Here is a 21413-nt window from a genome sequence, read left to right on the forward strand (position 1 = left end):
CTCTGCCTCCAGAGTGCTAGAATTAAAGGTGTGTGCCAACTGGCCCAGCCCCTCATTCTTTTTTTTTTTTTTTAAGATTTATTTATTTATTATATATACAGTGTTCTGCCTGCTGTGTCTTTACTTGCCAGAAGAGGGCATTAGATCTCATTGTAGATGGTTATGAGCCACGATGTGGTTGCTGGAGCTGAACTCAGGACCTCTGGCAAAAACAGACAGCGCCCTCAACCTCTGAGCCATCTCTCCAGCCAGTCTCCTCATCCTTTTGATTATTTCCTTTACTGTGAAAGAAGTTTTTGGGATTGGTGTAATACATCTGTTTAGTTTTAGTTTTATTTCTGGACTTTGGGGACCTTATCCAAGAAATTCTTTTCTGTTCCAGTGACCTGAAGGTTTCTTCGTATTTTCTTTGGGTAATTTGTTTCAGATTGTACAAGTCTTGAAGGAAAAAAAGAATGAATATATTGTACTTTATGTGTATGAGTGTTTTGCCTGAATGTTTGTCTGTGTACCGTGTGCATACAGTCCCTGAGAGCACCTATGGGTACTAGGAACCAAATCTGGGTCCTTTGCAAGAGTTTTCTTAGCCACTGAGCCATCTCTCCATCCCCTAAGTTTTTTCAGGTGTACCCAACCTGTGCTCTGTGGGCCCGCATGTGCCCAGGATAACTTTGAATGTGCATAAATCAAAGCTATAACTTTGTTAGTACATGATGAGATTTGGGGTGTGTGAGCTTTGTTTTGTTTCATAACTTGATTACATGGTTCTCCAACATGAACTCTGTAGATGAAAATGCTGTTGCAGTTCAGGTTGGGCATGGCTTTATACATTGGAGTTGCTAACAAGCACTAGCAAGTGTGTCAAGAAGAAGGAACTAGTTACTTTTCCTATTGGTGTGACAAAATGCCTGATAGAACAGCTGAAGGAAGGATTTATTTTGGCTCAAGATTTCAGAGGGTCACTGTCATGGCAGGGAGGTAAAGTTTGGTAAATTCCTACCGTTGCCACAGCTGGGCTGACTCTTCAGATAGAGTACATGAGAGGGGAAGGAAATCGACAGGTGTGCATCCCTCACACAGGAGCTCGGTGCACAAGAGTGGGAATGTGGCAGGGAGAGGCTGGAACCATAGCTGGGTGTGACTTTCAAAGCCCCCTCCCCTACTTGCTGACCTACCTCTGCCATCTAAGCCCAACTTCCTCAGAGTTCTAGTCTGTAACCGTCAAGCTGAGGGTGAAGCACTTAAAACCACAGGGGATACTCCATATCCAAACTAGTCAAAACAGTGTACGTGGGAATGCAAATTAGGGAGCTGTATGGAGCAAAATGCTATGTGTGTTCCTTAAAAAATTAAAAAGTAGCATTGGAGAGATGGCTCAGAGGTGAAGAGCACTTCAGCTGACTGTACTTATAGAGGTCCAGAGTTCAATTCCCAGCAACCACATGGTGACTCATAACTATATGAGATCTGGTGTTCTTCTTTGGCCTGCAGGCAGAATACTGTATACATAACAAACAAACAAAAAAAATTGAAAAGTAGAACTACAATAGTAGTACACCACTTCTGAACCTATAACCGAAGAAAATCTGTATGTGAAGAGACATCTGCATACCTGTGCATTTTGTTACTTACTGTAGCGCTGCTCACATAGCCAATACAGGGAATCTAGTTAAATGTGCATTTGTGGTGCTAGGGATTCAAGCTGAGGCCTTGCACATGCTAGCTATATCTCTGAGCTACACCTCCCCTACAAGCTAATGAATAGATTCCCATGGAATACTTTTTAGCTATATAAAACCAAAACCCTGTCATTGTGACGTGATAGAAGTAGAGATCTTTATGTTAAGTGAAATAATCCTGCCACAGATAAACAGTAGCATATGATTCCGTTTATGAACTCTAAAATACATGAGCTCAGTAGGAGTAGCGCGTCAAATGCTGGTTACCAGACTGGGAGAATAGGAAGGATAGAGGAGTTGGCAAAGGGAGATCAATGGGTTGTAGCTATAGCTCGGAGTAAGAAGACCTGGCTGTCAAATTGCGTGGGAGGGTGATTATAGAGAATGATTATGCAATATATATTTCAAACATCTAAAGGAAAGGACTTTGACTGTTTATATAAGAAATAAATAATACATGTTTGCTTTACATTTTGCTTTTGAGACAGGGCCTCGCCCTGTAGTCCAGGCTTTTCTGAAACTCACTCTATAGACCAAATTAGCTTTGACTTGTTGGTGATCTTCCCGCTTCAGTTTTTTGAGTGCTAGGATTACAGGCATGAGTCAGCACGCCCTGTTTTCATGTATCAGCTAAAAGAAAAACATGCTTGGGAGTAATGGGAACTGAATTTTTGTCAGACTTACTTGAGAAGAGGAAGTGAGGAAGGGAAGTTATGAGGCTCTAGTTTTGTATGGGATGTTTTATTTGCAGAAGCTTTAAAAGTTAATACTACTTGTACAGGTTGATAGGCTTCTGTCATGTCCATGTCGAGCTTTGTTCAGATGTGTTCTCCTGTACTCCTGCTCTGCTTCCTTCCCACTACTCCAGGTCCACAGCTTCTTCCCTTTAGTCTCTGCTTGAGGTGTTTTAAGGAATTAAAACCAGGTAGTAGATATACAAGGATTTACAAATTCTTTTTTCTTCTTTTTTTTCTTTCTTTCTTTTTTTTTTTTATTTTATTTTATTTTTTTTTTTTTGATTTTTTGAGACAGAGTTTCTCTGTGTAGCCTTGGTCATCCTGGACTCACTTTGTAGACCAGGCTGGCCTCGAACTCACAGCGATCCGCCTGCCTCTGCCTCCCGAGTGCTGGGATTAAAGGTGTGCGCCACCACGCCCGGCTGGATTTACAAATTCTTAATGGCTGCTCTTTCAGAGGTCTTGAGCTCAATTCCCAGCAACCACATGGAGGCTCACAACCATCTATAATGTGATCTGGTGCCCTCTTCTGGCCTGCAGGTATACATGCACATAAAACACTCATGCATAAAATTAATAAATAAATCTACATACATGCATGCATACATACATACACACACACATACATACATACATACATACATACATACATAAAAAGTTTAAATAAGATATTCTACTTGGGCCAGGCATTGGTGGCGCACACCTTTAATCCCAGCACTCGGGAGGCAGAGGCAGGTGGGTCTGTGAGTTCTAGGCCAGCCTGGTTTACAGACCAAGTCCAGGACAGCCAAGGCTACACAGAGAAACCCTATCTCCGGGACAGAGAGAAAGGGGTTGGGGGAGGAAAGAGGGAGAGAATGAGAGAGAATCTACTTGAAGTATTTCATGGAAACATTCAGATGAATGTTCTTTTGACTATGGCTGTCAACTTTTTTTTTTCTCACCAGATGTAACAACTTTTTTCAATGTATTGCGAATGGGATCAGACTTCCTATGGCTGTTAAGGTGTTTAATATTACATAATGATGTATTTACTCGTGGGTGTGTGCATGCTGTAGCATGCATGTAGAGGTGAGAGGACAACTTCTGGGGGTAGTTTCTTCCACCTTGTTGAGGCAGAGTTCCTATGTTGCTGTGCTGTCTTCTCCAGGCCAGCTGACCCATGAGCTCTGTCTCTGTTTGCCATGTGTAGAGGCTGGGATTACAGACGCATGCCACTGCATCTGGCTTCTTAATATGGCATCTGGAACTGGAACTCAGCTCCTTGGGCTTATGTTACAGCCAGTGCTTTAACTGCTGAGCCATCCCCCAGGAAGTTTTGATAACTTTTTTCCCCACTCAATATGTTTTAGAATCTCTGGTATATAATCTCAATCTCTGTCTGTCTCTGTCTGTCTGTCTGTCTGTCTGTCTGTCTGTCTGTCTCTCTCTCTCTCTCTCTCTCTGTGATTTCTATAGTATAGTTTGAATAAACTATGAATATGATATGGGTAAGCCATAGCTTAATACCTTCATGGCTGCTGGATTATTAGAAATAGTGCTGCCCTGAACATTGTTGTATGAGCTACTTTGTGAACACACGTGTGTTAGGGTTAGGCTGAGAATTCATAGATATTTTAGGGTATATGGTACAGTACATTCTGATACCCTTTGTGGTATCCTTGTCATTGCTTCTCCTAGCAGAAGGAGCAGCTCTTCCCATGTGGCCAGTGTTTGTTTCATGAAAAAGAAAAGTCTGCTCAGTGGAAACTGGTATCTTTTTGGTTGGTTTTAGACAGTGTCTTACTATGTGGCCCTGGCTGGCCAGGAGCTCACAGTGATCTGCCTGCCTGCCTGCCTCCTGAATGCTGGCATTGAAGGTGTGCAGCACCACATCCAGCTTGGTATCTTCTTCATATGAATTTTCCAAATTACTAGGAAAGTCATCCCATTTTTTCATATTTGACCTGCCATTTATATTTCTGTCTGTGTAAATTGTTTTACATCTTTTGCTCACTTTTATTTTGAGATTTAAAAAATTGATTTGTAGGATGTCGTGTGTGTGTGTGTGTGTGTGTGTGTGTGTGTGTGTGTGTGTGTGTGTATGGGACGGGACTGTAGGGTTTGAGACAGGCTCTAATACTGTGAATAATCCTATGGGGCAATGTATTTTATCAAACTGAGCCCCGGGTGGCTATTCTGAATTGCTTCATTTGCTTAATGTGTTTCAATGTAAACATTAATGCAGTTGACCTTGCCCTCTTGTTTTGTGTTCTTTTGAAATAATCTCTGTTTCAGCTTTTTCCTCTTCTAGAATCATTATCTAAACTATTGTAAAGAATTGCTAGCAAGCTTTACATAGCAGATAGGAAATTTCTCTGTCTTGTTTTTCTAGCAATCCCCAAGGTAAGACTGGAGACAATCTACATTTGTGGAGTAGATGAGATGAGTACCCAGGATATCTTCTCCTATTTTAAAGAATATCCTCCAGCTCACATTGAGTGGTTGGATGACACCTCCTGTACGTATACCCACAGTTTCTGTTTAGAATGCTTTTGTTTATGATTTTTGAAGAGTTCTTGCTGTCTTTGATAAGGAATAATTATGGCCCAAACTGTTTTTATTTAACCTCTGTTCTTAGCCTAGGAGGAAAAGTTAACCTGATAATATTTAGCAGTCCCTGTATTCCAGGAGGGTTTTCTTGGGGTAGGTATTACTGTAGCGCAGCTTGGCCTAGCACTCTCTAGCCTCTGTCTACCAAGTGCTGGGATTGTAAACCGTGTGCTGCCACATTTGGTGTCAGACAGTTCATAGAATAGTTATTTTGTAGAATTGGGCTTGGGAGGGTAGCTTTAGATGGTGTTCATCAGATGCTCTACTACTGCTTTTATACCTTTTTCATGAGCTGGGTTTTGTATTAACTAACAGCCATCTATAGCCAGTGAGGCTGTGGCAATGAGCCCAATGCCAAATCTACTCTCAAAAAATTTAACACTTGGATGTGGGTGATGCTTTATTTTAGGTAATGTGGTTTGGCTGGATGAGATGACAGCCACACGAGCTCTCATCAATATGAGCTCTCTGCCAGCCCAGGATAAGATAAGAAGCAGAGATAGCAGTGAAGACAAATCATCTGAGAAAAACAAGAAAGGTAACTACACAAAGAGGGCTCATGCCCGTTCTGTATACTGTCTTGTTCTGGGCCTTTGAGTAGAGCATTATGAACACTGCATCACCAGACGTTTCTGAGGTAAATTATGATGCTTGGGTTTATCAGTCAATAGGAATAGGAAACACTGAGCTTTTTAAATTTTATGAGATGGGGTTACATTAAGGTTCCTCTTGTCCCTCACACTCCATTTTAGATAAGCAGGAAGACAGTTCAGATGACGACGAGACTGAAGAAGGAGAAGTTGAAGATGAGAATTCAAGTGATGTAGAGGTTAGTAATAGGACAAAGATATTTGTAATATTTTATTGGAACAAAAATGCTTACTGTTGCCGGGCGTGGTGGCGCACGCCTTTAATCCCAGCACTTGGGAAGCAGAGGCAGGCAGATCACTGTGAGTTCGAGGCCAGCCTGGTCTACAAAGCGAGTCCAGGGCAGCCAAGGCTACACAGAGAGACCCTGTCTCAAAAAAAAAAAAAGTGTACTGAACTCTTAGCCTTTTAGTTTGTGTGGCTGTAATAGTTCATCTTGAAATCTTAGAATAGTGCTTATACTTGTGCAGAAGAGAAAATAGGTTTATTAAGAAATACTTTGAGGAGCTGGAGAGATGGCTCAGTGGTTAAGAGTACTGCCTGCTCTTCCAAAGGACCGGGGTTCAATTCCCAGCACCCACATGGCAGCTCACAACTGTTGTAGCTCTAAGATCTGACACCCTGACACCAATGCACATAAATTTTTGTAAAATTTAAATAAAATATTTAAAAAAATACTTTGAAGTGTTACCTAACCAATAAAATATAAAAAAGCAGTAGGGTTGTTAGAAATGTTAAAGTGTGTTCATTTGAAACATTTTGTATGTGTGTGGTGCTGGAACAAACCTAGGGCCTTGGACATGCTAGGCAAGTGGTGTGCCTCTGATCTGTGTCTTCAGCTGAGTATATTCATTTCAAGTTTAAATATTTAAATGGTAAGTGTTTACTATATACCAAATTCTGGAAACATTTTTACTAAGTAAAAATACCAAGTTAACCCCCCCCCTTACCTCACTGGAGGCTACATTGTAGAAGGGAAGACAGACAAACAGTTACATATTGTTAGGAGACACAGTAAAGGGTAAAGGGAGCGGGGAAAGAAGCCTACAGAGATGGTCCATACTATGCTTGCAGAAGCCTTGAGTTCGATTTCCAGCATCCATGTGGGATGGCTCACAACTACCTGCAATACCCACTACATGATATCACACATTGTCCTGTCCTGTACAGACAACTGCACTCATGTGCACATAACCCCACACGAACACGTAGATGCACATGATTTTTAAAATGTTTATAATAGCCAGACGTGGTGGAGTACGCCTTTAATCCCAGCACTTGGGAGGCAGAGGCAGGCAGATCGCTGTGAGTTCAAGGCCAGCCTGGTCTAAAAAGCGAGTCCAGGACAGCCAAGGCTACACAGAGAGAGAGAGACTCTGTCTCAAAAAACCAAAACAAAACAAAACAAAAAATGTTTATAATAACATAGAAAATGATGATAGAGAAGATCTGGCTTCAGAAGTCTCCAGAAGAATGAGTACCATAACACTGATGAGTATAAAAGATAGAATGTTTCATAATGGCTACTCTAAAGAAAAAGTATGAAAAATGCTTAAATTTTTATATTGAAAATATTCCTTTTTTCCCCTTAAGTTGGATACGTTGTCTCAGGTAGAAGAAGAGTCTCTGTTAAGAAATGATCTTCGTCCAGCTAACAAACTTGCTAAAGGAAATAGACTATACATGAGATTTGCTACAAAAGGTAAATTTGATATTTGGTATTGATTTTTGGATAGAATGATGAATTACTGAATGAAACTTTCCTGTTGACTAGAAGTTAGCCTCAATGCTCCCAAAGCTCCTTTTAAACAAATACTTTATGAAAAAGTAGCTTACTGACTGAGAAGGAATATCTTTTTTTTTTTTTTTTTTTGAGACAGAGTTTCCCTATGTAACCCTGGCTGTCCTGGACTCACTTTGTAGATCAGGCTGGCCTCGAACTCACAGAGATCCACCTGCCTCTGCCTCCCGAGTGCTGGGATTAAAGGCGTGCGCCACCACACCCGGCGGAATGTCTTTTACATATGTATTTGTTAGTCTATATTAATTTCATTGTTACATTTCCACACATGCTTGTGATATACTTGGATCCCATTTTATCCTCTTTACTTCCTATTCATACATTCCTTCACCTTCACCTTTTACCTCCCCTTTTACTTAACTCTGAAATTCCACATAGAAAAATGAGCAGGGTACTTTGTGAACTTTTTGTTTGTTTGTTTTTCGAAACAGGGTTTTTCTGTAGCCCTGGCTGTCCTGGAACTGGCTCTGAAAACCAGGCTGGTGCGGAAGTCAGGGATATACCTGTCTCTGCCTCCCCAGTGCTGGGATTAAAGGTGTGAGTTACATATCTGGCTTGAGACTTTGTTTTTAAGAAGGAAGTTTTATTAAAGTAGGAAATTTGTGGGAGCCGTAGATGGCTGGGCACTGGACCAGAGTGCATTGACAATACTAAGGGTGCCATCTAACATGCAGAACCCACCACTGAAGTGCTGCTGTGGATAGACTTAGTTAGGGGTACACTGTCTGATCCAGGGCTTTATCCCAAAGATACCGCCATGTCTGTGGCAAGATTGCTGGCTTTGAAATGCATGAGATTCCTTGGGCACACACTGAGTCTACCACTGTGGCCATCCTGGTCAGTGTAGGTAACAGTAATAGCCAGTCATAAAGGTGTTCTTTCAGTTCCACTGTCATCCCACTTGTGAGTCACTGGACACGAGACTTTCTTACCAAGGCTTAGGCCAGCGTCTAGCAGTACTGGTAGAAGTCAGATCTTGCAGAGACTCTTCCTGAACCAGAACTTTGAATGCATCACCTTTGCCTTGGTGTCTTTGGATTGGTTTCAGGTGAAATCGAGCTGAACAACATAGGCACCTCAGTGTAGTAGCCAGCGAATGCCAAGGACCCCCTTCGTCCCAGTGGGAGAGCCTGTTTCACCAAGTTCTCATATGGCTTGTCATAGAGGATGCTAGTGCCAGCAGTAAGCCAGTAATTTGTGCCGAATAACAGATAAGTCCTGCAGTGCTGAGCTTGCCTGTCACAGCTTCCTAGGGAACAGAAGCACACAATGGGAACACATTGGTGATGGTCATATCAGTATTGCCACCAGTGTCTACCATAGTAGACAAAGGTAGCTTTGTAATACTACTTCCACATAATTTCTGTGCCCCTATATTCCAGCAGAGGAAATATGCTTGCTGATATCTTGTCTCAGTAGAAGATGGCACTGTATTTCCCAATTTGGGACAGTGCCTTGAAGTTACTGTAGAGTCTTTTGGGGGTTGGTGGAATGAGCTATTGCAAATAATGTTCTGATAACCATGGGTGTTCAGATATCTCTACAGTAGCTAATTTTGATTCCTTTTGGGTATATATCCAGAAGTAGTATAGATAGATTATATGATCCTTTTATTGCTATATTGCAAATTTCAGGTCAACCTGGGCTACATGAGACCCTGCCTCAAAACAAAACAAAACAAAAAACCAAAAAACAAAAACAAAAACTCAAACATCCATAATCAAGCAGTCTATATTATCTTTACACTCACAGGAAACCCTAAGTAACTATTTATTAACTTTCAGATGACAAAAAAGAACTTGGAGCAGCCAGAAGAAGTCAGTATTACATGAAATATGGAAATCCAAATTATGGAGGCATGAAAGGAATTCTTAGTAATTCATGGTGAGCCCAAAACCTTAAAATATGTTTTTATTAGCATATAATTATTGTACATAATAGACTTCATTATGACATCAGTGTACATGTATATAATGCATTTTGATAGTTTGATCTTGGCTTCTCCTGTCCCCACCCACTCCTCTTCCAACCAGCTCCCTTCTACTTTGATGTCTGTCTTGTGTATGAGTGGCCAACTGAGTTTCATTGGGGCTTTTGGGACCACAGGACAATGGGACCTTACCAATAGTCACTGAAGAAATCTCTCCCTTCCAACTCAACTACAAATTGTGTATAAATCATGGGGCCTTATGAGTGTTTCCCTGTTCCGTAACAGGAGTTGATGAGCTCAGTCTTGTGTAGGTTCAGTGCAGGTAATCATCACAGCTGTGAGTTCAAGAGGGCTGCAGTCATGCTATACCTAGGAAGTCCACCGCACTTCACCCTTCTCCAGCTCTTAATTCTTTCTGGCCCTTCTTCCACAGTGTTTCTTGAGACCTGGAAGGGGTGACATAGATGCCCCATTTATGCTTAGGCATTCAAGAGTGTTTTAGTCTCAGCACTTTGACAGTTTCAAGTCTCTGTCTTCACTGGTGACCACTGCAAAATATTTTGTTTTGCTTTTAGTTTTTTGAATTAATGCCTCATGTAACCCAGGCAAGTCTCAGACTCTTATGTAGCCAGGCAGGACCTTGGATCCCTGATCTTCTTGCCTTCACCTTTCAAGTGCTGGGATTACAGACACGTGCCACCAAGCATGGTTTAAAAATGCAACACCACTTGAGCTGTTTTCACCCTGAAGTTTGTGTGCTGTGGCGGAATGTCAGAGCCTCCTGTGGACTAGAGAGCCATGAGGGCAGAGCTCATTCCTAGCTGTGGCAAATGACATGAGAACGCTGTTTCGGCACCTAACACTGTGCCCTTGTGGAGCTGGAATGAGGTGGATTTCAGCATCCTTCCTATTGGTTTCTGATGGTGTGCTTATTTTGGCAATATTGCAGGAAGCGAAGATATCATTCCCGTCGCATTCAGCGGGATGTGATCAAGAAGAGAGCCCTGATTGGGGATGACGTTGGCTTGACGTCGTATAAACACCGACATTCCGGTAGTTGCCTGCTCAGCTCTTGGGTAGACATACACATGTTTGGCTCTCGAAATCGTATTTTTATTCTTAACACAGTCTTTTCAGGTTCCAAACTTTATTATCCTCTCTTCATTGCCCCTACCCTCTGCAAACATAGAGGAAAGTAAGTCAAGTCATGGTTAATTTTAAATTGCCCATGCAAGAGGTCACATGATTTTTATAAAACTGTTCTAACAAAAAAGACCACATGTTACAGAGAGAAAACTAAAAATAAAAAATTTCTTAGGAACTTAATTTTTCTACTATTAATTATCAACAACTGCATGAAAATGACCTTATCAAATGGACTGACTTTGTTTTCCCTTTTTTTGATAATGTGAGTAGGCTGCTATGTTGGGTGTTTTTACACATTGGTTTTTGCATATGGATGCTGCCAAAACATGGGACATTATGACTTGAGGCTCTTTTCTTTCTCTCTTTCTTGTATGTTTACTATAAAGGAACCATTTCATTATGCTTTCTAAAAGATTGAATTTTATTTTGCTGTGTACAGTCTTCTACTTTATAGAATTAAGCAAATCAGCATACAGACAAAATAGTGTGTACACAGATGTTGGTATCATTGGGTTGAGGCAGGAAGAGGTAGAGTGTACTTTTAGCTAACAGATACAAACAGAATTGTATCTTTAAAATCTCCATATTATTAATAGATATATTTTCTGTTATACTTTTCCAATTTCAGTTACTTTAAGATACTCAGATACTTTAAGATATACTCAGCTGAGTGTAGGACACCTTTAGTCCTAACACTTGGGAGGCAGAGGCCAGTGCATCTCTGTGAGCTCTAGGCCAGCCTCATCTACAAAGACTACACAGAGAAACCCTGTCTTGAATAACAAATAAAAAAAAGATACTGTTGTAACCTAAATATATACTTTATATTCTCTTTTCCCACTTACAAGCATTATTTCTTTTTTTGAGTCAGGGTTTCTCTGTGTGGCCTTGGCTGCCCTGGACTCACTTTGTAGACCAGGCTAGCCTCGAACTCACAGTGATCCACCTGCCTCTGCCTCACGAGTGCTGGGATTAAAGGCATGCGCCACCATGCCCACCTTCATAATCATTTCTTAAAAAGATTTTTAAATTATATATCAACGGGGAGATGTTGGTTTGTGTGGTGCCTGTGGAGGCTAGGAGAGGGTGTCAGATTCCCTTGGAGCTGGAGTTATAGGCCATTGATTCTGGTTCTCTGCAAGAGGAGTATGCACTCTTAACCACTGAGCCATCTTTCTAGCCCCATAGCCCATAAACTTTAGAGTTGATTTTTATTAAGAGCTATCATGTGGCATAAAATGACACTGAATATGGAACTAGTGAATGTTGAACCATATAAAATATTACATTATTCTCATCAACGAATCAATATGTAACCTTGTTGTACCCATTTTTCTGCTTAAAAGATAGCTGATTTAATATGCACCATTAATTAATTGACCTTGAATTTATAACTGACAGCACTGTAACTCATGCCTGAACAAGGCTTATTTTCTTTTTTTAAAAAAGATTTATTAGATACACAGTGTTCTGCCTGCCTGTACCCCTGCAGGCCAGAAGAGGGCAGCAACTCTCATTATAGAGAATTGTGAGCCACCATGTGGTTGCTGAGAATTGAACTCAGGACCTTTGGAAGAACAGCCAGTGCTCTCAACTTCTGAGCTATTTCTCCAGTCCCCCCAGTATAGGTATTTTCTTCATGAGGTACACTACCATCCTTTTACAGCACATGAGATTTCATCATTGTATTTAACAAGACCTTTTTTTTTTTTTTTTATTAAACAAGACCTTTTTATTTATTTATCGAGACACTTTTTCTCTGGAACACAGGTGTCCTGGAACACATGGTTAGACCAGGCTGGCCTTGAACTCTCAGAGATCCACCAGCCTCTCAGTGCTGCCTGGGATCAAAGGCATATACCACCACACCTAGCTTAGGGAGCATTTTTAAGCAGTTAAATTAGCAAATGAAAGTACACACACACAAATGTGAAAACATGGCAGTTAATTTATTGAAAAAGACCTTGCTTAGAGTATAAGAAAAGAGGTGGTGTTGCTGTGGCCTTGGCCACTCTGTTTTCTGTCAGTCTGCATGTGTCTTTAGATGTTCATGACAATGCCTTGAGTGTTGATATAGGAGTCAGTCTGGCATATTGATAAATATAAAATTTATTATTAATGAAGATTGGTTATGTTATAGCTGAATACTTCTCTATTCATGCTTTGGCCAGTCTCCAGGAAAAATAAGTAAGAATAAGGATGGTATCCAGTTGACTCTTACAGACAGTGCTCCAATACAGTCTCAGTGGTGGCACTCTGCCCTGCTACCAAAACAGTAGAAACCATACTTGTTAGCTTAGCCTTAAGTTTAGTACTAACCTTTTTGGTTAAATTTCTTCAGGATTAGTGAATGTCCCTGAGGAACCCATTGAGGAAGAGGAGGAGGAAGAGGAGGACCAGGACATGGATGCAGATGACAGGGTCGTGGTGGAGTGCCATGAGGAGCTCCCAGCTCTCAAGCAGCCCCGTGAGCGAAGCATGTCCAGGCGGTCCAGCGCAAGCAGCTCAGACTCAGATGAGATGGACTATGATCTGGAACTGAAGATGATTTCCACTCCCTCCCCAAAGAAAAGCATGAAAATGACCATGTATGCAGATGAAGTGGAGTCGCAGTTGAAAAGTATTAGGTAAAATACTCTTCCTATTTTCAATCAATGTTAACTTTAAATTTACTTATTTATTTTGTCAATACCAAGGGTTGAACCCAGAAGGTCCTCTTGTGTACATACTACTAGGCAAGCACTGAGATATATATATATATATATTCCTACTCTGTAATTTGATTTTCTATTTTCAGATAGGGTTTTTTTGTATCGTTGTCCTGGAACTCACTCTGTAGACCAGGCTGTCCCCGAACTCAGAGATCTGCCTGCTTCTGCTTCCCAAGTGCTGGGATTAAAGTCATACACCACCATGTCTAACTTTGATTTTCTTTTTTTTAAATATTTATTTTTATTTTATGTATATGAGTGTTTTGCCTGCATGAGCTTCTATGTGCCATATTCATGCAGTGCCCTCAAAGACCAGAAAAGGCCATCAGATCCCCAGGAACTGGAGTTACAGATGGTTGTGAGCTGCCATGGATGTCCTGAGATTCAAGCTCTGGTCTTCTGGAAGAACAGCCAGTGCTCTTAACTGCTGAGCCATGTATTCAGCCCTTTTACTTTGATTTTTAAGTGGTAATTACAAATACAATTCCTCTTCATGTTGTAATTATTTTTACCCTAATTTTCATTCCTTTGTGGGTGTTTGATAGAAACATCCATTTTTTTTCTCTATATAAGCAATAGTTGTTGCATAGACAATGTAGAAAGTGAAACCACTTGTATTTCCAGATATTTGTTATATTTTTCACCGTATGTAGTGCATTGTTTGACACTATCATTATTTAACTACTTAAAAAATTCTTTATTTAAAATTTTCATGCTCAAATGCATACATGTGTGCTCATGTATGTGTGCCTACACCACGGTACCTGTGTGGAGGTCAGAGGACAATTTGTCAGTTTTTTTTTTACCAAGTGGATTCTGAGTATTGAACACAAGTGGTCAGGCTTGGAAGCAAGTATCCTGACCTGCAGAGCCATTTGTTGGTTTGGGTTTTGGCTTTTTGGCTTTTTGTTTTTGTTTTTGTTTTTGAAATTGGGTTTCACTACATAGCCCAGGCTGGCTTTGCATCTTCATTCTTCCCCAGCCTTCTGTGTGCTGGAGTTGTAGGTGCACTCTCCTATACCTAATCCCTTTTGATAGTTTCTGACATTTCCATTAATATTGCACTAGCTAAATAGCGTCCTTGAAGTCTGCCCTGCTATAGAAAATAACCCACGTGTTTAAAAATCTGTACATCTTGCTAGATTCCTTCCTAGGTCTTCACCCACGTTACTGCCTGTAACTCACACCCTCTCCAGGCCTAGATGCTACTGTTCTTCTCTGTGGGTCTTGGGAACAGAGACCATAGTTACTTTAATGAGCAGATTCAATAAATATAGATTTTATTAAATTTTTTGAAAAATTGAGACAGGGTCTCACTAAACCAAGTAGGCTGGATTTGAATGAGCTATGTAACATACGTAGGATGTGAGGTTGTGAGCATCCTGCCTCCTGCCTTAGTCTTCCAAATAGCTGAGATTAAGGCCCGTTTCATCAGGCCTGGCGTCTTTCTGAGGTATTCTTTGATAGGAAAGAAAGGCCCTTTTAGTGTCGATTTGTGTGGCCTTGTTCACATCTTTGTATTTGGTTTTCATAGAACTAATAGATAATTCTAGCATAGTAATGCTCTCTAGCATGGTAGGAGGGTCTCATCTGTAGACAGAAGTATTGGCTTTAAGGAAGGGGGATTGTAGACTGACAGTTTCGGTGTCACATACAGATGGCACCTGGAGGAGCCTCTTTGCAAGTGTCTGCTTAATATATATTTGCCCCAAAGGGACCATCAGCTTTGTGTTCTGTGATAAAGTGTACAGGCATCAGGTGGAAACCACCCTGTGAAAGTCTGCAGCCTGTTGCCGTCACCATCTCTTCGCAGCATGCTGATCCTGGTTCTAAGTGAGCTAACTATAAATATCAATGGTATTTGTAAGTGAATGGCGTTTCTCGAGTATGAGACTTCGCTTACATCTAGCCTCACAGTTGAAGTTGATTACTTGTGCTCTCCCTGCTTTTTTTCCCTTAAAGGAATTCCATGAGGGCAGATAGTATATCCACAAGCAATATTAAAAACCGAATTGGTAACAAATTGCCTCCTGAGAAATTTGCAGATGTCCGGCACCTCTTAGATGAAAAGCGTCAACATTCCTGTCCACGGCCAGCAGTTGGCAATACTAAACCAGGTACTGTTCTTCCTGTGTTCTCCTGACTTCCTTCTTGTAAGCCCCTCCCCTGGCTAGGCCCTGCCCCTAAACTACTTTCACGTTTCCAGGCTGTCAAGATGCAGGCAGCAAGCTCTCTGCCCTAGAGAGAAAAAAAAACAAAAAAACAAAAACAAAGGTCTGGCTCCAAATTCCACCAATCCCAGTTGGCCCTAGAAAGTACCCCCTTCCCCCAAGAAAACCTAGGTAAACCCTGCCTCCTGCTCAGATTTTTGCTGCTTCAAGCTCTCCCAAGCAGAGGCCATCACCCTCCTGTGCCTTTCGCAATAAATCCCTTGTGAGTTTGTGTGCAGTGTGACTTCGTGATATTCATTGGCTTCTGACTTCTGGAATACTTTTCCCTTCAGAGTTCTAACACTTAATAATGAGCCAGGCGTGGTGGCACACGCCTGTAATCCTGGCACTCTGGGAGGCAGAGGCAGGTGGATTGCTCTGAGTTCGAAGCCAGCCTCATCGGCAAAGAGAGTCCAGGACACAGAGAACCTCTGTCTCAACAAAACAAAACAAAAACCAAGATACCATTTACACTTCTGAATGCCTAAGAGCTGGTGAGCCCAGGGTAGGCTCTTCTGAACTGATTTAATTATTCTTGTATCTAAGTCTTCAGTTAGGCATTGGAGTTCATGAGAAAATAGATAAAACCAGACTTTGGCAAAACTAGATTGCAGTATTTTTGTTGAAATAATGATAATAAATAATATTTCCCTACGGTATTTTATACCCCAAACCAACAAAGTTAAGTTGGGTGATTAGAAACATGGTTGTACATGTGGGCAAACCCTGATAGAGCAGTGTGAGGTGTGCTTGTAGCTAGGCTGGCATGCATAGTCTTCGGGGAGATGCAGCTGCCACAGATCTGCTGAGAGACTGGAGAAGGCTTTTGGAGAAAGTAGCTTTAGAGCTTAGTCTTGGGAAGAATTTGAGCACAGCTGGCAAACTATCTTTTGAGGTGGGGAAAAATCTGATTCTTAATTTTAAAAGATGATTTTGAAGGGGTAGAATGTAGTGGGCATAGAAAACAAAATAACAAGGGTTGAACTTGGGCAAGAACAGTGAAGATGGAAGGAGTGAGAATGGAACCTTAGGAAGGATGGAGGAGAATCCACTAAGGAAGCTCAGCCTGAGCTCTGTGGGGCTGAGTTTTCATGAGATGTCAAGAGCAGGCTCAAGGCTCAAGGCTGATGAACATGTGGCTGTTGTTGCTGCTGTTTGTTAGTGGAGACCTCAGGCCCAATGGTTTTGTACCAGGCTTGGAGGAGAAACACAGTTTAGGACATGGTTCCTTTATCCTTGCCCTGTTGCCACTCTCATTATATTTATTGGTTAAGTGTAGTATGCTTATTAAAAACTACTTGTATGTTCAAAAAATGTGGCTTCTACCCTCAGGAACTTGCAGTATTGTTAACTGAAATTTTGGTATACTGTTTAGTTTTCCTTTGTTCTGCCAAAAAAGGAAAAAAGGAAGCAAGAGAACTTTTGTTTCAAGCAATCAGCTGATAGCCTCTGTATCCAAGTTTTTAAGTTTTACCAAGAGAAGCAAGATCAGTTACGAACAGAAAAGGCTTTTAGAAGCTGTCCCATACCAAGTCCTGTTCCTTCACTATGGGAGATTTGGAATCAGGTCTTTAGAGAGCTGTGCTGAATAATTTGGTTGGTTGGTTGTTGGTTAGTTGGTTGGTTTTTTTGAGACGAGGTTTCTCAGTGTAGCCCTGGCAATCCTAGAACTTGCTCTGTAGACCAGGCTGTCTTGAAACTTACCGAGATCTGTCTGCCTCTGCCTCTGCCTCCTGAGTGCTGGGATTAAAGGTGTGCACCACTACCTCCTGGTGCCTGGTGGTGGCTACTTTTTTATCAGCTTAATACAAACTGGAGTCATCTCGGGAGAGGGAACCTCACTTGAGAAAATGTTCCTGCCACATTAGCTGTGGACAAGCCTGTGGTACATCTTCTTGATTGATGATTGATGTGGGAAGGCCCAGTTCTCTGTGGGCACTACTACCCCTGGGCTGGTGGTCCCGGGTGCAGTAAGAAAGCAGGCTGAGCAAACTACGAGGAGCAGGCCACTGCGCGTAGCATTCCTCCATGGCCTCTGCATCAGCTCCTGCCTCCAGGTTCCTGCCTTGCTTGAGTTCCTGCCCTCACTGCTTTTGATGATGAGTTGTTATTTGGAAGGTGAGTGAAATTAACCCTTTCCTCCCTAAGTTGCTTTTAGTCACGGTGCTTTGTCACAACAATAGAAACTATAGCTAAGACAAAGGCTTAGGTTGTTGGTACTGATAGTAGAACATATGCTTGCTAACAGGTATACTTTTTCTTTTTCTTTTTTTTTTCAGATATTCGCCAGCGGTTAGGGAAAAGACCATATTCTCCAGAAAAGGCTTTTAGTAGTAACCAAGGGGTTCGGAGAGAGCCCTCGTCGGATGTACATAGTAGGCTAGGTGTTCCCAGACAAGATGTTAAAGGCCTCTACTCTGACACTCGGGAAAGGAAATCAGGTGAGCACCACTCACACTGGTGGACGGGAAGAAGTGGAGATCAGTGTTATAGCATAAGAAGTAGAGTCGGGGGCTGGAGAGATGGCTCAGTGGTTAAGAGCACTACCTGTTCTTCCAAGGTCCTGAGTTCAATTCCCAGCAACCACATGGTGGCTCACAGCCATCTGTAATGTGATCTGATGCCCCTCTTCTGGCCTGCAGGTGTACATGCAGGAACAACACTCTATACATAATAAATAAATATTAAAAAAAAAAGTAGAGTCGGTGCTTGCTCCTCTTCAGTTAGCACAGCTGCCCTCATTGGCATCATCACATCAGCATCATACCTGCAAGAAAGTTCAGAAAGGAGAAGCTACACACCCTTGCTTCTTATTAGTTTCACATTAGTTTCTTTGTCCACAAATGTATCTAGTTCTTTTCATGCAGTGTTTTCCCATAAAATTCTTCCTTGCTTCCTTACTCTTCATAAAAACAAAACAAAACTTTTAATTGCCTCATAGTGTGTCTATGCCACCACTTTCTAAACACATACTTCTATATTGCTAAATTTTAATAAAACACTCTTTTTTTGACATTTATTTTCTGTCCTTTTTTGAGATTTATTTTCTGTGTTTTTGCTTGTATGCTTGTCTGTATACCATGTACGTGTCTGGTGCCCTTAGAGGTTGGAAGAGGGCATTGGTGAGTCTCCTGGAGTTAGGGACTGTTGTAAGGTGCACTGTGGGTGTTGGAAACCTAACCAGGTCCACTGCAAGAACAAGTGCTCTTAACCTCTTAAGCCATCTCTTCAGCCCAATACAACCCTCTTTAAAGATTAATAGCTGCAAACCTGAGAGTGGTTCATAGCAAAATAGATTCTTCAGTTTGCAGAATGTTAGAGCTGGCAATTTCTTGGCAGACTGAGCATGGGGCATGATGCCTCTCACCTGAGAGAGAGACAGGTGTGGCAGGAAAATCTAAGGTGATTCTCCTATGCCTGTTGCAGAGACATTTGCTTTGAGCTGTGGCCCTCTTCTGTTGAATCTCAGGCTGTCCACTTGCAGACTGGTAGCAAGTGCCTGCATGGAAGGTTTTGGCAGTATGCCTACTTCCTCAGAACGACCTGGTGCTCAGCATTGACTGCCAATCTAAAGTGTCTTCCCACCCTAACAGGTGGTTTATGGACTCGCTTAGGATCTACACCCAAGACCAAAGAAAAGAACACAAAGAAAGTGGATCGCAGGGCATCTGGCGCTGAGGAAGATGACTCGGAGCTTCAGAGGGCTTGGGGTGCTCTGATTAAGGAGAAAGAACAGTCACGCCAGAAGAAGAGTCGGCTAGACAGCTTGCCATCACTCCAGATAGAAGTCAGCCGGGAAAGTAGCTCTGGTTCGGAGGCAGAGTCCTGATGCCCTGGCCTTGGCAGCTACCCTCAAGTCTGACATTCTTGTGTAGGGTGGGGCGTACAGTAGGAACCTCCTTTGCTGGAGTTGGCGCCCTTCCCGCCTACCTGCACCCTGAACACTTGCTGTCCCCCCAGGACAGCTTGAGAGTGTGATGAATTGATGAATGTTGAAGGGTGCCTCTGTCTGTGCTGCAGAGTTACAGTTTTGGGCCCTCGAGTCTTTCCCCCACCACCCCGCAAGCTTTACCCTTGGAGAAAAAGGCAGCCCTCCAGATTTTGTAGATGTTTTCTTAATATTTTTAACATTGTGTCTTTTAAAAGAAATGTTTTACACAGTTCATCCAAAGAGCAGAGAACTGAACTTCTCACTGTTGCCTTGGCCCTGACAGCTCTTGCCAGCACCCTTTCCCAAGAAAAGTCAGTTCCCAGGTGCTTATTGGGCAGTCTTTGAGGGGGAAGATGAGGGAAGCTGCCAGCTCGGCCTTCCAGGAGGTTATTGTGGGCCTGACCTGAGGCGTGTCTATCCTCCCGGGTAGGCAGAGCTGGGCAGCAGGCAGCAGTGGCTTCCGGTCCTGGGGGGGGGGGGGGGCGCGGGATTCTGTTAGGGGCCGTTTACTGGCGGTCAGCCTGATGTGAAGATCAAGTTCAGTGCTGTGGGACTTCTAGGGACAAACAACTGTGACTTCTGAATTTGGAATTGATTTCTGTGCTTAGGGGTGGGGTCTTGGGTTGATGTTGAACAATTTTTAAGTCTGTATTATGTTTAAAAACTATTAATGACTTAAAAGTTTAAATTTTTATATGTGGATATTCCTCCTGTTGGCTACAGGGGAAGGTCAAGTGGTGTCTTTTGTGTTGTTAAATACATTATATACTTTGGAAGAAGGCAAATAGAGGAGTCTCATTATTTTCAATGAAACTAATTTGTATGGTCTGTTGTACTTGAGTTCAACTTGCTTTGTTGCCAGGAAAAGCTGCTGTCCATCTGGGATGGGCTCTTATTACCACTTTTCTAGAAGTGATACCTTGATAACTCATTCTTTCTGTCTCTCACTTCTCATTGAAGACTTACTCAAAACTAGCAAATAAGATAATAGTTTCAGAAAAGTTTAATCTCCTTTCAAATGATTTTACCATGGAAAAGCAGTAGATTATTTGGCTTCTTATCTGACTTTTACTTTGCAGTATTTAATAGGCTTAAAATGATGTTTCACTTGAGCACATTAGAACCTTGAGGTTAGAGATAGTGGTTCCTTCGGAATATCAAGCTCTTCGCCTGCCTGGATTGTTCTGTACCCAGTGGATCATCGAGCGCTTGACTGGCGATTGATGGCTGACTAGACTGTGAATGGACAGTGTTCTAAGTAAAGAAACAGAAGGCTTAAGAACTGAACTGTAATAAAACTGTATCATATGTATTATTTGCTCGTCTTCCCCCCAAGATGGGCATATATAACCAAAATGGTCTGGCTTCCGAGGTTCCTAGAAAGAGGTAGTTCTTATTTCTCTGTTAGTTCAGACCTAAGGCCTTCAGAGGTTGTCAGTTTCTCTTGCCCTTGTAGCTCAGTCGGGTTCTTTAGAGGTTCAGGCTTCAGTAGATGAAGAAGAACAAGGGCCCGAGAGCAGGCCTGGATGTCAGCCAGGCCTCTGCGCAGTGGGCCTGAGCCTGGGTTCCCCCACGAAGCAAGCAAATGGTCTGGTGCAGAGTGTGTGACTTTTTGGTATCTTTCAGAGGTGTTTTATTCTTCTCGAAGCTGCGGCTACAGAATGTTTTCTGTTGAGGTGGCCAAAGCATCAGGAGACAAGGCAAGCATGAGACTGTGGACAGGAACTTAACCCATCCTTTTACATTAGGCTCTGGTTCTGCCAGTGGGTTGAAGAACCATGTGTGAGTCCCACTGGACACAGCTTTCTCAGGGTTAAACACTTTCCTGCTTCCTTTTTGTTTCTCAGTTACGGAGCCTCCCATCTATCAATCCAGGCTCATTCGCTTAGGGTCTTGTGAGCACTTGCCATTCTCGTGCTAGAGATGAGGGGAGGACCTTATGGAAGATAGGCAGCATCTCTTTGAGATGACCGAGAAAGATGCCCACTACAGCAGCTTTGCCGTTCTTACAGCACAGAGAACCCAGAA

The 21413-nt window shown here is 42.2% G+C and overlaps 1 protein-coding gene across 2 annotated transcripts in view; it reads left to right on the forward strand.

Annotated features, from left to right (window-relative positions):
- NCBP3 (nuclear cap binding subunit 3) overlaps positions 1-19436 on the forward strand; it is a 31738-nt gene extending 12302 nt beyond the window's left edge. The window contains exons 4-13 of one of the 2 annotated variants that reach the window (XM_084751310.1): positions 4791-4916; positions 5418-5546; positions 5761-5837; positions 7250-7358; positions 9242-9341; positions 10337-10440; positions 12875-13160; positions 15207-15361; positions 17734-17895; positions 19048-19436. In XM_084751310.1, the coding sequence (XP_084607436.1) occupies positions 4791-4916; positions 5418-5546; positions 5761-5837; positions 7250-7358; positions 9242-9341; positions 10337-10440; positions 12875-13160; positions 15207-15361; positions 17734-17895; positions 19048-19283 (1484 nt within the window). In that variant the 3' untranslated portion in view covers positions 19284-19436. The remainder of the gene's footprint in view (positions 1-4790; positions 4917-5417; positions 5547-5760; positions 5838-7249; positions 7359-9241; positions 9342-10336; positions 10441-12874; positions 13161-15206; positions 15362-17733; positions 17896-19047) is intronic. The other variant, XM_084751311.1, reaches the window with a different exon arrangement.
- Positions 19437-21413: the final 1977 nt, after the last annotated feature.

Source organism: Acomys minous (assembly GCF_964271855.1).
Source record: "Acomys minous genome assembly, chromosome: 12".
NCBI lineage: Eukaryota > Metazoa > Chordata > Mammalia > Rodentia > Muridae > Acomys > Acomys minous.